Genomic DNA, 16,743 nt, shown 5'->3' with positions numbered 1-16,743 from the left:
TATTAAAAACACTTATGTGCTCAAGCTGAATCCTCTGACGGGCCTGCGGACCAGGGACTCAATTTGAATGGTGCAGTGAGAGAAATCCAGCGTCAACTGTCCAATATGTTTGTGATGCTGATGAAAGTTGTTGCTGACTTAGATCTCGCTGTACGATCTCGATTACAGCGATGGAATCAAAATTATCTGAGTTGGTAACAGGAGTGGCCGATGTTGAGAAGCGGATCGATTATCTGGAGTCATCGGAGAGGGAATTATCTGATAATCCGCTGGTGACCAAAGTTGATTTGGAACACGTTCTTGAAAAACTTGAAGATTTTGAGAATAGGAGTCGCAGGAATAACATCCAAATTGTTGGAATTCCTGAGCATGAGGAGGGCAGAGATATGGTGAAATTCCTAGACGAGCTCTTCCCGAGTCTGCTCAACATAACAGGCCATAATCTGGAAATCGAGCGAGCTCACAGGGTTCCGGCTCGTAGATCGGCTGAGGGAGACAGGCCCCGATCAATCCTGGCCAAATTCCTGAGGTCATCCGTTAAAGATCTTGTGTTACACGAGGCAAGGAGCAAAGGAAAGCTTTCTTGGAAGAATCACAACATTTTCTTGTTCCCAGACTTTGCAAATTCAACGAGAGAAACGTGATCAATTCAAGGAATGCAAGAAACTTTTACATCAACAGAAGATGGCTTTTGCACTGATGTTCCTGGCCAAACTGAGTATAAATACTAAGGATGGCTGCAAAGTATTTTTATGCCCCAAGCAAGCACAGTCCTTCATAAAAACATTGGAGTGAGTAAGCCATTTGGTGTTTCTCATGTGGGTGGATTGACTCGCTGTACTTACTCTTGGCTGTCTGCGGGAGCTGGGTGCCATTTTTGTTTCTTTTTGTGTTGGTTCCGCCTAGCGGCGGACAAAATTTGTATAGAAGCACCGGGCTTGAGCTATCCGATGGCAAAGTTGTCGCGGGGGTTCTTGTAGGCGTGCATGGACTCTTTGAGTTTAGAGGGATCAACACCGGTTGGCGCTGTTGTGCGTGGGGTTAATGCGCATGTTTTTCTTTTTTCTGTTTGTTTGGGGGGAAGTTCGGGGTTTTATTGTTGCACTAATTTTGAAATGTGGTCTTTATAATTTTGTTTTTGACACACAATTTATTTTTTCTATTATATCAAAATGCCAAATGTTAATGTGAGTGGATTGTCTCTCTCCACATGGAATGTGAATGGGTTGGGGCACCCCATAAAAAGAAGGAAGGTTATTTCTTAAACGGAAGAAATATGATATAGTGTTTCTTCAAGAAACTCATCTTTCCCTGCAGGAAGCTGAAAAATTTGGGAAGATATGGGGTGGACATGTTTTCTTCAGTGCTGGCTCAAGTAAAAGCAGGGGAGTCATTATATTGATAAACATCTACAATTGAAATTTCTCAAACAGATTAATGATAAATTAGAGTCATTATTGTTTTAGCTGAAATTCAGGGGCAAATGTTGATTTTGGCTAATATTTATGCACCTAATGCTGATGATCAAGGCTTTTTTATAGATCTTGAAGGGATGTTGCAAACCGTTGGCACCCCTCATGATATAATATTGGGAGGAGACTTTAATCTATTGATGGACTCAGTCCTTGATCATAGTGAAGCAAAAGTGTGTAAGCCCCCTAGAGCAACACTGACGCTTCACAGTTTGTGTTAAAAATCTTAGTCTTACAGATATTTGGAGACTTTTGAACCCATCTGATAGGGACTATAAATTATTTTCATCAGTCCATAAGATTTATTATAGAATATATATATATATATATATATATATATATATATATATATATATATATATTCTATAATAAATCTTATGGACTGATGAAATAATTTATAGTCCCTATCAGATGGGTACTTATATATATTTATATCTAAATCCCTCATTTCATCTGTTGTTGACTGTTCAATTGTAAACATCTTAGTCTCAGATCACACCCTGGTGAGTTTAGAGGTGTTGCCACATATGGAGAAAAAGAACTGGCTCCACTTTTGTTAGAAGTTTATACTGAATCATTAAAGAATGGAAAGCTTCCTCCATCCATGACACAAGCCCAGATCAGTCTGATTCTTAAAAAGGACAAAGATCCAAGCAAGTGTAAAAGTTACCGTCCAATTTCCCTGATCCAGTTAGATGTAAAAATGTTAACAAAAATTCTGTCTAACCGATTAAGTAAAGTTATGACATCTCTTATTCATACAGATCAGGTGGGGTTTATTCGGGGCTGCAGCTCTTCTGATAACATTAGGTGTCTCATCAATATTATGTGGTCAGTGGTGAATGATCAGTCTCCGGTCGCTGCCATCTCACTTGATGCCAAAATGGCATTTGATATGGTAGAATGGGATTATCTTTTTAAGATTTTGGAAATATATGGGTTCAGAAATACTTTTATTGGATGGATTAAGTTACTTTATAGACACCCTGTAGCGGTGGTACAAAGAAATTGATTAATTTCAGATTATTTTACTCTGGATAAGGGCACCCGGCAGGGTTGCCCTCTTTCCCCACTATTGTTCTGTCTTGCCCTGGAACCATTAGCAGCAGCGATAAGAAAGGAGGATATCCCTTCCAGGGGTGGCGGCGGGAGGTATGGCGCACAAGTTTTACTTTACGCAGATGATATTTTATTATTCATCTCCGACCCTACTAGATCTATGTCTTGCCTCCACAGAATTATCAATTCATTTTCTAAATTTCCAGGATACAGAGTTAATTGGTCTAAATCCGAAGCGTTGGCTCTGACTGCGTACTGCCCAGTAATGGCTTTTCAGCTGGGCCCCTTTCAGTGGCCCAGACAGGGCATTAAGTATTTGGGTATTTTATTCCCAGCAAATTTATGTGATTTAGTTAGTTAATTTTGACCCTTTAATAAAAAAGATTTTCGAGTGATGTGGGCAGGTGGGTTTCATTACATTTATCTATGATTGAGAAGGTTAATGTTATTAAAATGAATTGTATTCCAAAATTTAACTACCTGCTACAGTCTGTCCCTGTAGATGTCCCCCCTCTTATTTAAAACAATTTGATAGCATAGTGAAGTCCTTTATTTGGAATGGTAGGCGTCCCAGGTTACATTTCAATAAGTTACATAGGCCGATTGGCAAAGGTGGGCTAGGCCTAACCAAGATTTTTTTTATTGTGCATTTGGTCTCAGACATTTGGCTCATTGGTCGCTTCTACCTGAGAGAGCCCCTCCCTGGTTTCGTATTGAACAGGAAGTCCTTGCCCCTATTTGCCATTGCAAAGCCTCGATCAAACCAACCAGAGAAGTCACACCCCGTTATCTCGCATTTGCACGTGGTTTGGACAAAAGTGTCCAGAGTGTTTAATTCGGACATTTTATTTAAATGTTGCCTCAAGCATATGGCTGAACCCTAAATTACATACAAGTCCCCTTTCTGTTGGTCAGAGTCGAGGGGGGTGGGGGGGATTACACTCTGTGACCTATATGAGAGTGGAATACTGAGACCTTTTGATAATTTGGTGCAACATTTTAAGATTCCTAGATCCCAGTTCTTTAGGTATTTACAGCTGCGCCACCTGCCCTGTACTATGTACGCCCCCCTAAAGTGACAGATACTCTGGAAATGGTGATTACTGCTTTTGGGAAGGGTCATGAAGCATCTGTGTATTACTCCCAGTTAATTCAGAGTCTGGGGATGGAGCTTCATCTTCTCTCAGGAGATTATGGGAGAAAGATTTAAACTTTGTATTGGAGGAGGGAGTGTGGGCTAGGATCCTAAAAAGCATCAAGTCTGCATCTAGAGGTGCAAGGGTCCATCTGATGCAATTTAAGATTTTGCATCGGTTCTACTGGACCCCTTCTAGATTGTATAGGTTGGGTCTTAAAGACACACCCACCTGCTGGCGGTGCCAATCAGAAGACGGGGACACAATACATGTATTTTGGGGATGTGTAAAGATCCAAGAATTTTGGTTGGAGGTTCAGAACTTTATGTGTGAGGTGTTGAACACTGAACTTTCATTTAGCCCCAGACTCTGTATCCTGGGCGATGGGTCGACACTTATTATTGAGGACAAATATTTAAAAGGTTGGGTCCTAACCGGAGTCATGATTGGTCCACAGGGGATGGAAGTCAGCTGGGGCACCCTCATTTAGGGAATGGTGCGGGGAGATGGGCGAGGTGCCGGCGTTTGAGATGTTTTTTTAGAAGGCTGGGGAAATGGAATTTGTTCGTCAGGAAGTGGGGGGGGTTATTTGGCTTTTTTGGAAGGTTCTCAGGGAGTGGCTGTGGAGAGGGATTTGTAGTTTAGTTGGGTATGTGTTTTATTGATTTTGTTTGAATGTATATCTTGTTTTTTTAATGTATATTTTTTATTTATTTTATTTGGGGGGGGGGTAATGTGAATAATTGATTCCGTTTTTTATGTTGTGTTTGTGTGTTTTATCTTTTGAATCAATAAAATTGTAATAACAAAAAAATCTAATAAAGAGTGAGTAGGCATGTCCAAAAAAACTAAAACTTGACTGGGTTCCAAAAAAAGAACTCTGTTTGTAAAGTGGACTAATGTCATATTACAACTGGAGTGAACAAAAAATGGTCTGAAGCCATTTAAGTCCAGATACATTGAAAAATTAGGTAAAGGGAACTGGCTTCTTTCCTACTGAAGACTTTTACCGGAATTACTAGTAATTGTGCTGCTGCATTATCCAATAGACTATTAAAAAAATTACGGTTTTCTTAATAGGCTTCACATTCTTTATGTAATTGTTCTCTCTCTCTCTCTCTCTCTCTCTCTCTCTATTTTATAATGAAATAATGTGTAGTTAGATGTTTTTGTTTCTTTGCAAATAAAAAAGAACCCCTAATCAGCTTCACACAGTGAGGTATAGATACACTAAACTGATTAAGTAAAAACAACACTGGTATAAAATCGGTATCAGCCGTTACTAAGAGTTAAGTTATCGGATCTGGAGACAAAAAATAAAAATGGTATCGGAGCATCCTTATTCTGAACAAGCTAAAAATGTATGTCTATAATTGGTTCTTTTGTAAGTATGACAGTTACTTTGTATAGCTAAACTGCAAGGGTTTTTGTGTAACGATGAAAACACAGTGAACCAAAGTACACTATTCTCTTGTCATTTTTTTATGACACTGGCAAGCCTATATTGTTAAAGCATGAAGTTCAGTACTTGTTGCGCAAAACACCAAAGTCTAGTAAAGATGAACGAGAAATGAGTGAAAGATCTCATCGCAATTTTCCCAGTATTATAATTTCGCGGGACCCAGATATTATCGTATCGTCGGGTCCTTGCTGATTCCCACTTCTAAAATATATATTTAAAAAAATCAGGAAATGGCCATTAATGACTGCATGACTTCTCCACGATGGCCTCCCACGTATGCCGTCATCTGCCTGAGAATCTCTCTGCAGTTCTGTAAAGTCCTCATTCCACACTTCTATGGCACAAAACATTGAAAACAACTGGAGACTTATTATACCTATGTCATAGTTTCGGTCGTATCTTTATGCTCTTGGATCTTTTTTCAAGTTAATAAAAGAGAAGCTCAGACAGGGTGTAATGAAAGCTGACCCTGATTGAGTTTTATGAGAGTGAATTCTTGGCACCAGTGGAATGAGGAAGCATGTGTGGTGGCTTTTGTAAACAAGTGTTGATACTTAATGAACATGAGACAGTTTCTCAAGCAACAGAATTCGTCATCATATGGGTTAATATGAAACCAGGACCGTGTTTAAACTTAATACCTCTGTTTTGTAGCACTACCAAGTGTATTTACACAAGACACAGACTATATTATGTATGCATAACCAGAATGTTTGTAATATGCACTCTGTTTTATGAGTCTATAATTCTCTTCTTTTAGTCCCAGTTTTTTCATTTACCTTTCGTGTACTGCAGCAAATTCTTTCATCTGTTTTATTTTTTCATCCATCACAATTGTCTGCTCTTTCCACTATAATATTCTCTGTAAATTCTGCTCAAAGCCTTTCTGACTTCAGACTGCAATTCTGTTTGAAATTTCAGTGTCTCTTTTTGATTTCATATGACTGAAACCTGTAATTTTTGTGTTCAGTAATATAAATGTAGATAATTGGGCTATGTTCTGAATAGAATACTAGCTATTTTACACAAATGAACAAGTTGGCCATTTTCCTCAATAAACATCTAAAACAGTAGAATGCTTAGGTATTCTATGCATATAGAAAATTGGCATGCTATGCAGGGTCACATCATCAGGGGCTCCCCCAGTATAATAATTTGTTCCCCTTCCCCCACAAGAACAGCACCAAAGCATGTGATTCTGGTGTCTGGAAGCAGCATTTTAAAATTATCTTGTGTAGCATTAATGTAAATATGGGATTCAATGCATCTCTAAAGTTTTATGTATTCACTTGACCTCACTAGTTGTTTCTCACAGTTTCTCACAATGACCTTTCAAAAACGTAGCCAGCTGTGATAGTACCATTGTATAGAGATGGTAATATGATGGTATTTTGATTTATACCATGGTATTTACATAAGTACCTGATGTAAAGCATGTAAAACAGTACTCAATTTATTTTTATTTTATCCAAGTGTCTGTAACCTTTTGAATGTGACACAGATTTTAATTTATTTCAGATTTTATTATAAATTATTATATTTTTTTACATTAAGCTATATTCTATGTGAAATCAAACAAAATTTGATTTACAGTTATTAACACCTAATTTCTATAGAACTAGTTATAACATTGTGACTGTAGACAACTTTTCGTAGTTTGGACTGTGCAAGTGAAAATTTTTGCTTCTTACTCCATAAGATATATTATTTTCATTTCATCAGGCTTAATGATTTGAGTAATATTTAGAAATATCTAAAGGCTAACAATGCAATAAAAATAAATAAATAAATAAAAAAACATTAAAACAGAACATATATTACACAGAAGGAAAAATGTATCCATAATTTGTCCATTAGTCTTAAAGGTCCAGACTTTAAAGCTGTTTATTTACTTGCCCTTATATCTACAGTTCAATGCCATAAGCACAGGCAAGACCTTGTCAGTGCTATTAATATTGTCTGGTCTGTCTAGCTGTTGGAGAGGTTTGACTTCTGCATTATACTCTCAGAAGAGAATTCTCCGTAGAATTCAGAAGGATCACTTAAGTTTTGTGGTATGTGGACTTGCTCAAGTGATTTGCTCTGAGCTACAGTATCTTATCTCTGGAGCTCGCATATCGAAAGAAGCCCGGTTGACACATGCACACGCTCCATATACAGTAGGACAGAGCAGAGCGGACCACTCAAGCTTGTGGTTCTGATGGCTCGCAAGTGAAAACCAGGTTTCAGTTGCACTACACAAATGTGTGTTTAGGTTGAGAAGCATATTTAGTGCGTATAAAGCACAGAACGCAAGACAAATATAATTTACTTTTAAATGCAGGGAAACCCTCACAATAACCAACATGTTCATAATAATGTAACTCACCTCAGTTCCACTCAACATTTGGGCAGTTCCGAAAAATTCAGGGCTAGGCTAAAGTCATGTTTTGCCCGAGCGATGCCCCCGATACTACGCACAGTATACATACTGTATACTGCAGCAAAAGTAGTATGGTAGTATGCTGTTCCCATTCTTCTTTTTCTCTGCCTGTCAATCATTCTCTCCATTTTAGGATGCAGGGGCTAGCAATATAGTTGATTAGTGAATAAAATTGATAAATAGAAGAGTAAAACATACACTACATGGTTGAAACTCATGTTGTCATGGGTCCTGGCTCACAGTCAGTGTTCCAATTCATCCCAAAACGGTTCCAAGGGGTTCAGGTCTGGGCTTTGCCAGTCAGTTACCACTTGTTCCACTCTAGACTCAGTGAATAATTTTTTCAGATCTCACTTTGTCCTCAAGGGCATTGTCATGCTGGAAGAGTAAAGGGCCCTCCCCAAACTGTTGCTACAACTTTTGAAGCACATACATCTGTAGTATACTTTTGTATGCCAAAGCATTTAGATTTGTCTTCACTGGCATTAAGGGGCCTAGCCCCAGTCCATTACTCCTCCACCACCAAACTTTACTGTTGGCATTATGCATTCATGCAAGTAGCATTCTCCTGGCATCCACAAAACACATACTCTTCAATCAGACTGCCAGATGGTGAAGCGTGATTCATCACTCCAGAGGAATCATTTCCACTGTTCCAGCGTTAAACGGCGGTGTACTTTACACAACTCCTGCCGATGTCTGCCTTTTGTGCATGTTGATGTGAGGCGTTCATGCAGCTGCTGGGCCATAGAAACCCAGTTTATGAAACTTACTACGAACAGTTCCTATGCTAAAGATGCTTCCATTGGCAGTTTGGACTTAATTGATAGTGTTTTAATTGAAGACAGGTGATTTGAATGTGCAAATTTGTAATGTGTTTAATCAGCACTTAGCAGCCTCATTTTGTGTGCTTGTGTGGCTTACCTCTTCGTGTTGAGATGTTGTTGCACCTAAACATTTCCCAGTAAGGTCTAGGAGAGCAGAACTTCAAAAGGTGGCATCCTATGACAGTGACAAAGTCTATGTCTAAGAATATTGCTGGGTGTAGCTGAAATAGCCAAACATGTTAATTAGAAAGGGGTGTCCATATACTTTCAGCGAAAGAAACCAAGAGATTCCCACGAACCTGAGATGTTTTGCTCAGGTTTTAAACCTTAAATCAAATATGAATACTTGAGAGTTCTTTGATACCAGAAAGAGGCCTTGTAGAATTAAAAAACATTTATTTAACAACGTTTTCAGGCCAGTAGCTTTTAAAGTCTGTCCTTTGTTGTAAAAATGCAGCCCTGTACTTTTAATTACCCTGCACATTTATATACCCTGTACATTTAATTACTTTTGATATTAAACATGAGAGGAATTCCCATATCTTTTGTTGTTGATGTCAAATGCTGTCCGTTCATTCAAACTCTTTGGTATGGTAACTTTAAATTACCGGTATGTGCCACCTGGTAAACCTTGCCAAATTAGGTAGGTGCCAACACTGAAAGGTTGGTTGAGCCCTCATCTTCAAAAATCATGAACACATCTACATTGATATAAACCAGTAGACAATAATGTTTGATGTTTCATGTTCAATGTTGGATTTTAAAGACATTTGTATTTACTTCTTTGTTTACTAAGATAAACAGTACTCTGTTGGGTCACTACTTTATGATCAATGTAAAATCTGGGTCCTGAGGAAAAACCAGTTGAGAATCAATGATCTAATGTAATAACATTCATACATTTTTACAGTAATTGTTTCTTTAGTGTTTAAATCCTTTCTGAGACCACTGTATGTGCACACACAAGCATTGTTAGTTCTTACAGATTTTATAGAATTTGGCCTTTTCTCATGCCCATTTCATTAGCTGTTATGAGTTTAGTAGAGGCTTAATTGGTGAAACCTGGTGTTTGGGCTTATTGGCTTTGGGTTATAAAGTGAGAAGTATAAAGCTAAATCAGGATCTGAGGTGGAAAGAGAAAAAAAAAGGTCATTAATGACAAATGGCACCACAGCACATACAATGTGCAGAAACGTTCAAGAGTTACATTTCCCGGAGGCACTGAGAAAAGGAAAGTATGGGAAATTGAATCAAGCATGAAAGTGAATTGTGGATGTTATCATTTTTGTATAATTATATCTATGTCTGTTTTATGATAAGGACTATTTTTGGCCTCTTTGGCTCTTGCATAGATATGTACATGACTTTTAGAATAAGGAACAGAATTTCAGGACTTATTATATTGTCTGTGCCCCATATAATACAGAATCATCCTGTATTTAAAGGACTGAATTAAATCCATATGGAAAGTGGGTTGTATGAGAATGCTTCAGTATTTACTGTGTTTGAAAGGGTTAAGCATATAAGTGGCATTGTTAAAAATTGCAGAGTACAATGTATAAGAAAAGGTGGTTGCAGTTAATTTTTTATTTACAAATACATTGCTACAGGCATACACTGTGACATTTACAATATGGTCAGTTTTGGACCTGTTACCAATAGTTTCCTTAAATTTCAAATGACATATATGATATTAAGAAATAGGTAGTTTCCCTTGTTTTCCTAAAACAAACTGAGAATGTCTTTTATTTTCCTCTGCTGAAGTTGGCAACTCTAGTCTGAAGAGTATGTTCTGAACAAATGTGATGAACTGAAGCACAGACTTTCCCTTCGAAATGACGCTAGTATATCATTCGCTCAGGTAGTTGACTCATTCCAGTTATTGAATGTGTCCCAGCACAGATGTCTTTGTTGAAGTTCTGCAACACCTCCCTTTGAACCTACAAATCTGTTTGATTCTGACTCGTCTGTAGTGTCTCTCAAAACTTCTGTTTATGCTAAAACTGTATGTTTATTTCTGTAGGATCTGTGTGAAGCCCTGTGATCCCAACATCTGAGAACTTAATATAAAATACACAAGATGCACCACTCATACTTGGTAGCTGCTCTAGAGGTTCTATGCATGTCATGGTTTTGGAGTGTGCTAATAATGTTTTCAGAAAACGTCTGGGCATAAAACTTCTGTTTTTATTCTTGATTTGTGACTCCTTGTTAGTTTATACAAACATAGGGCCTCACATGGTCTCTGTCAGCCAGTCATTAATCAGCTTTGGTCTCTGATGCATCCCCAGCTGACCAATCAGAGTAAAAGTTAATTTGACATGTCACTAAGTCACCAAGGACATGTTCTCATTGGTAATGACATTTTTAGGCCACAAATGTTGGTCTTGAGTGGATGGATTTCAGGCATGAAGAACTAATGTGAATTTGATCAAAGTGACTGTTTGCGTGTACAGTCAGGCTGACGTAGTTACAAAGATGTCTCTTTACATTAAAGTTGGTTTGTCTTAATAGAAATTGTCAGGTGCACATATGCGTGTGGTTATCTACCCACATTTTGCATGGTTACATTCCTTTCTGTGTCATCTCTTTAGCCGAATAGAATCTTACAGTGTCTTAAATATGCTTTCATTTGCCAGATGATACAATTTTTAAATAACAGGTCAATCCTTGTTATTTGTCTTCTCTTAGGTTCACATTTTCACAACAGGACTCATTGTTACTCCTCCACCTAGTAGTCCTGTCACCACAGCGACAGTTTTCACCTTTCCACCAGAGACCAGCTATGCATCAATTCCAGTGGTGAGTCTGAAAATTCCTTTAAAGTTACAATAAAGCAATATTAAGTTAAGAATTTATTACGGAAATATATTTTTGTTTAATAATAAAAATAATAAATAAATAAATATTATTGTTATAAAACAGTACCATATTTATTTAATAATTTCTTAACTTGCATGCAGCATTGCTTTTGTATTTTGGTTAAACACTTAAGCCTTTATTTTGATGGAACACTGCAGGAAGACACTCTTCTGTCCACAAAAACCTGGTGTTATGAGGTTACTTTAGATTTGGATAGTAACATTTAGCAGCCAGGCATGTTTGGAATTATGCAAATGTGCAATTAGTGAATCGCGAGTGCTGAAAATATAATGCTCTCTGCTCATAATCATCAAGCAGCTGCGCACATACAGTGAGCATAGTGAGCAGTGCCTGCAGACTATTTATTTAAACCGCAAGGTCTGGTTTTTAATTAATCTCATATTGCGATTTCGATTTAATTGCGATTAACTGTTCAGCACTACTCTGTGTTTATTGACATGAGATAATGGCATTCTGCTTCTGACCTGTATGTATAAAGAGACCATGTCTGTATATAAATGCTTAGGCGCAACCCTAGTACTTGATACTACTGGCCAATAAATACATCAAGTTGGCTGAATAAGTTACTGCTAATTTGACTTTTTTTTTTGTGGATTTTCTGTGCTTGATTTTGAGGGATAATTTGCAGAATGGATTTAAATGTAAACTGTATTAAAGAGAGCTGACAGTACTGCACTCTTAATGTTGACTGTAATCATCAAATTAGCTAATTTATTTAATAAATGTACATGTAAGGGGTGGGGATCTGTGAGTAGTACTTTGTGAATCATAGCTGTTCAAATTCTTCAGAAATCTGGGGGAAAATATTATTGAACAGAATTGCTAGCTCCCCCTTAAAATCTATAAAGACTTATAACATTCAAGTTAAGTTAAATAGTGGAACGTTTTTTTTACTATTTACTTTATTCAAAGTAATAATTTGAGACACAGTGGTCCTGCTCTCTAGATATCGGCATCAGCCATTGGAAAACCCATGTTGGTCGACCGCAACTGCACATATTACACATGTGTTCATGCTGTTTTGCATGCAAATACAAAAGCTTGGCCCTAACTGCTTATTTGAGAATCTTACACAAGGAACTTCTCCTTGGGCAAGCACATTACCTCAAGCATTTAAGCATACCTTTAAGCATCATTACCATGTGAAACACGAACACATAACAACAGAAAAAAATTCTCCCTCCTTTTCTTATATACATACGCATGCAACCAGATACTCATTCCAACTCAAACAGTAACTCTGAACTAGGACTGTTTGCCATCTGATAGCCCTTAATCTCCCTTAACACAAACACACAGTATTTTCTGGGATTGGTGTGGGCCTCAGGCTGGACACTAATGGCTTTCTTAGATTGATGTGTGTGCGGTGGTATATGGGTATGGTTTCCTTTTGTTTTCAAAAAGGAAAAAAACATGCCTCTGTTATCTGTATGTGGGGTGATTTTAAACTCAACATGGAACAGACCCTCAACATGAACCAGATCAAAACAGACCCTATTTACTTTCTTAATGCAAATTCCTGGTCTTAGTAATTTGTAACTTTTAAATAAAATGTAACAACATGGTCTTCCTCTGAAATGATTTTGCTTTTCCACTGACCTCACTTGGGGTGCATGGGCTATTGGATCATGTCAACCAATAGCCAAATACCGATTTATTTTTTGTTTTAGAAAACTTACATTCAGTCTGCCTTCATCCTGGTGTGTAGCGGCCACTTTTCACAATCCAGTCAATTTCTGATCACATTTAAAAAGCATCAAAGCATTTCATGTCGATTTTAAAAACAACAGAGGTTAGTATAGAAGTTTTGCTTTTTGCTATTAATTTGCATTAAGCAATTAACACTAAACCAAAATGGATCAAACAGATTAGATGAGAGAAAGTGTTATAGGAGAATTGTAAATTAACTTTTTGGCACATCTTACCTGTCAAAAAACTGCAAAAAAAAAGTCCATGACTTTTTCTGTTGTTTAGCTTGTTACACAGATCTTCTCCCCCTTGTTGTACATCTATGTAGTCCCTTAAAACAACAAAACTAGTTAAACTGTTCATTACAAAGTGAGAGTTGTTTTCACAGTGGTGCCACTGGGCTCATAAAGTTTGTTTGCAGATGTCTGCGTTAGGTCGTATGGAACCAATTTATCTTTTCTCAGCCAGACGTTTAGACCAGGCTGGATATCCACCAATCAGCTGCCACAGCCAAACTACCCAGTTTTCAGCGACCAATACGCAAGCTGGAAAGTCACAGTCAGAGGGATTAAGCTTTATGGTTCGATTGTCAGTCCAAACTTGTAGAGATCTTTTTGTCCTCATATCATGCTGCTAATGTACTGTTACAGATACAGTATGTGAATACACAACACATCACAAATTATCAATTAACAGCCTAGAGTGAGTAATACAGTAAAATGGCTCAAAAGAAGAACATGCGAGTATGTGTCTGTGATCTTTTGGATACACGTTTGGAAATTTTTATGTTGGTAATAGGTAGTGTTTTGAAAAGATGACCTGATTTTAGTAATTTGAACAATTCATTACAACACCTTAAAGGAATAGTTCACCCAAACGTGAGAGAGATTTGTAATTTTTGGGTGAACTATTACTTTAAGGAACATGCTTTAATAATTGTGTTTGTTTTGTGTTTTGACATCATATGCTTAATTTTGTTGGTGTCATAATACTAAATCAGGAGTGTTTGATTTTTTTAGGAGGCTCTTCCCCCTCCTCCACCCCCTCCACCTCAGTCACAGCCTTCAGCTGTGGCCTCTGCCACCTTGACTGCTGGTCAAAGACCATCACCCACTGCAGGTGACCAGAGTGGGCGTCAAAGACCCACAGTGTGAGTACAACTGTAGTGTAAAACACATACACATACTTCAAATTTGTTATTTTTTTAAAAGCAAACAGAAAGTATGTGAAGATATGTAATGCTGGAGAGGTATGTTGTTATCCAAAGCATTTATTTTTTACCATTCCATGGTCTTGTTTGCATCTCATTAAGTATCTCTCACACACACACACAGCATAAACAATCATTTTTGAGATACTGCTTTCAACTCTTAACTCACCTTTCTGTTGTAACCCAATGCCAGCTGAGCATGACTGAACACAGGTGAGGGTCCACAATTCTAAGAGGTGTAGGGCTGTCACTGGGGCCCTAACTTGAGGCCTGACCCCTCATCTTTCACCTTTATTTCCATTACAACTCAGAATTGCACTAAACACTTGATTTCTAATGGATTCATTCTTAGTGCACTGAGTGGAGTATATTTATGCCTGTTATCAATAATGTTCCTCAGTTCAAGTTTTTAAAGAAAGCATGTCGTTTTGGTGTCCTTAGAAATTTGATTTAGGTGTGTGTGTGTGTGTGTGTGTGTGTGTGTGTGTGTGTGCGTGTGTGTTTGTGTGTATTGTGGTAATTAAAAAATACAGGTCATATTACATAATACATATAATTATCACGTTATGGTCAAACCTCTTAAAATAACAAATGCTTGTTAAAAAATAACAATTGACATGTCTAAAGAGGAGCTCTTTAGAATTTCTCATTAATTAGTCCAATGTAGAGAGATTTTGTTGTGATACAAGGCAAAAGTGTGGAAACGGTGCCCACCCCTGTTTGAATTGTGGTATTGCATCTAAGGCCAACTTACTTAAATACATGAAATAGTATTAAACTTCATAAGAAGAGAGTTGCATTATTTATTTTTTTATTGTATATTTTGTGTGATTCTCTCAGGTATGTAGCAATGTTTCCATATACACCCCGTAAGGAAGATGAGTTGGAACTGCGTAAAGGGGAAATGTTTCTGGTGTTGGAGCGCTGTCAGGACGGCTGGTTTAAAGGAACATCCATGCACACCGGCAAGATTGGAGTGTTTCCTGGTAACTACATGAGTCCTGTCAGCAGGTACGATACACTCACACACACACACTCACTCACTTCCACATGTTAGCACTCAGACATGTACACCCAGTAAGCTGAGGAAAGATTAGATTGTCTTCTGGCTTTCCATTGGAGTATCCTTCAGACATACAGTTGAAGTCAGAAGTTTACATACACCTTAGCCAAATACATTCAAACTCAGTTTTTCACAAGTCCTGACATTTAATCGTAGAAAAAATTGCCTGTCTTAGGTCAGTTAGGATCACTATTTTAAGAATGTGAAATGTCAGAATAATAGTAGAGAGAATGATTTATTTCAGCTTTTATTTCTTTCATCACATTCCCAGTGGGTAAGAAGTTTACATACACTTTGTTAGTATGTGGTAGCATTGCCTTTAAATTGTTTAACTTGGGTCAAATGTGTTGGGTAGCCTTCCAGAAGCTTCTCACAATAAGTTGCTGGAATTTTGGCCCATTCCTCCAGACAGAACTGGTGTAACTGAGTCAGGTTTGTAGGCCTACTTGCTCACACACGCTTTTTCAGTTCTGCCCACAAATTTTCTATTGGATTGAGGTCAGGGCTTTATGATGGCCACTCCAATACCTTGACTTTGTTGACCTTAAGCCATTTTGCCACAACTTTGGAGGTATGCTTGGGGTCATGGAAGACCCATTTGCGACCAAGCTTTAACTTCTTGGCTGATGTCTTGATGTTGTTTCAATATATCCACATCATTTTCCTTCCTCATAATGCCATCTATTTTGTGAAGTGCACCAGTTCCTCCTGCAGCAAAGCATCCCCACAACATGATGCTGCCACCCCCATGTTTCACGGGTGGGATGGTGTTCTTCGGCTTGCAAGCCTCACCCTTTTTCCTCCAAACATAATGATGGTCATTATGGTCAAAAAGTTCAATATTTGTTTCATCAGACCAGAGGCCATTTCTCCAAAAAGTAAGACCTTTATCCCATGTGCACTTGCAAACTGTAGTCTGGCTTTTTTTATGGCGGTTTTGGAGCATTGGCTTCTTCCTTGCTAAGCAGCCTTTCAGGTTATGTTGATATAGGACTCGTTTTACTGTGGATATAGATACTTGTCTACCTGTTTCCTCCAGCATTTTCACAAGGTCCTTTGCTGTTGTTCTGGGATTGATTTGCACTTTTCGCATCAAAATACGTTCATATCTAATGCATCTCCTTCCTGAGTGGTATTATGGCTGCGTCATCCCATGGTGTTCATACTTGTGTACTGTTGTTTGTACAGATGAACATGGTACCTTAAGGCATTTGGAAATTGCGCCCAAGGATGAATCAGACTTGTGGAGGTCCACAGTTTTTTTTTTTCTGAGGTCTTGGCTGATTTCTTTTGATTTTCTCATGATGTCAAGCAAAGAGACACTGAGTTTGAAGATAGGTCTTAAAATACATCCACAGGTACACCTCCAATTGATGCCAATTAGCCTATCATTTTCTGGAATTTTCCAAGCTGCTTAAAGGCACAGTTAACTTAGTGAATGTAAACTTCTGACCCACTGGAATTGTGTTATAGTTATATGAGATGTAAAACATTTTGAATGATTTGAATGCAGATCAATG

The 16,743-nt window shown here is 37.9% G+C and overlaps 1 protein-coding gene across 1 annotated transcript in view; it reads left to right on the top strand.

Moving 5' to 3' along the window:
- Positions 1-16,743, top strand: part of LOC127416427 (E3 ubiquitin-protein ligase SH3RF1-like) — a 123,553-nt gene that overhangs the window by 95,086 nt on the left and 11,724 nt on the right. The window contains exons 6-8 of the mRNA XM_051655789.1: positions 11,070-11,180; positions 13,970-14,100; positions 15,001-15,171. Coding sequence (XP_051511749.1) covers positions 11,070-11,180; positions 13,970-14,100; positions 15,001-15,171 — 413 coding nt within the window. The remainder of the gene's footprint in view (positions 1-11,069; positions 11,181-13,969; positions 14,101-15,000; positions 15,172-16,743) is intronic.

The sequence above is a fragment of the Myxocyprinus asiaticus genome, chromosome 25 (assembly GCF_019703515.2).
Source record: "Myxocyprinus asiaticus isolate MX2 ecotype Aquarium Trade chromosome 25, UBuf_Myxa_2, whole genome shotgun sequence".
Taxonomy (NCBI): Eukaryota; Metazoa; Chordata; class Actinopteri; order Cypriniformes; family Catostomidae; genus Myxocyprinus; species Myxocyprinus asiaticus.
Note: the sequence above shows the minus strand (reverse complement) of the source record. Positions and strands in the feature narration are given on the sequence as shown.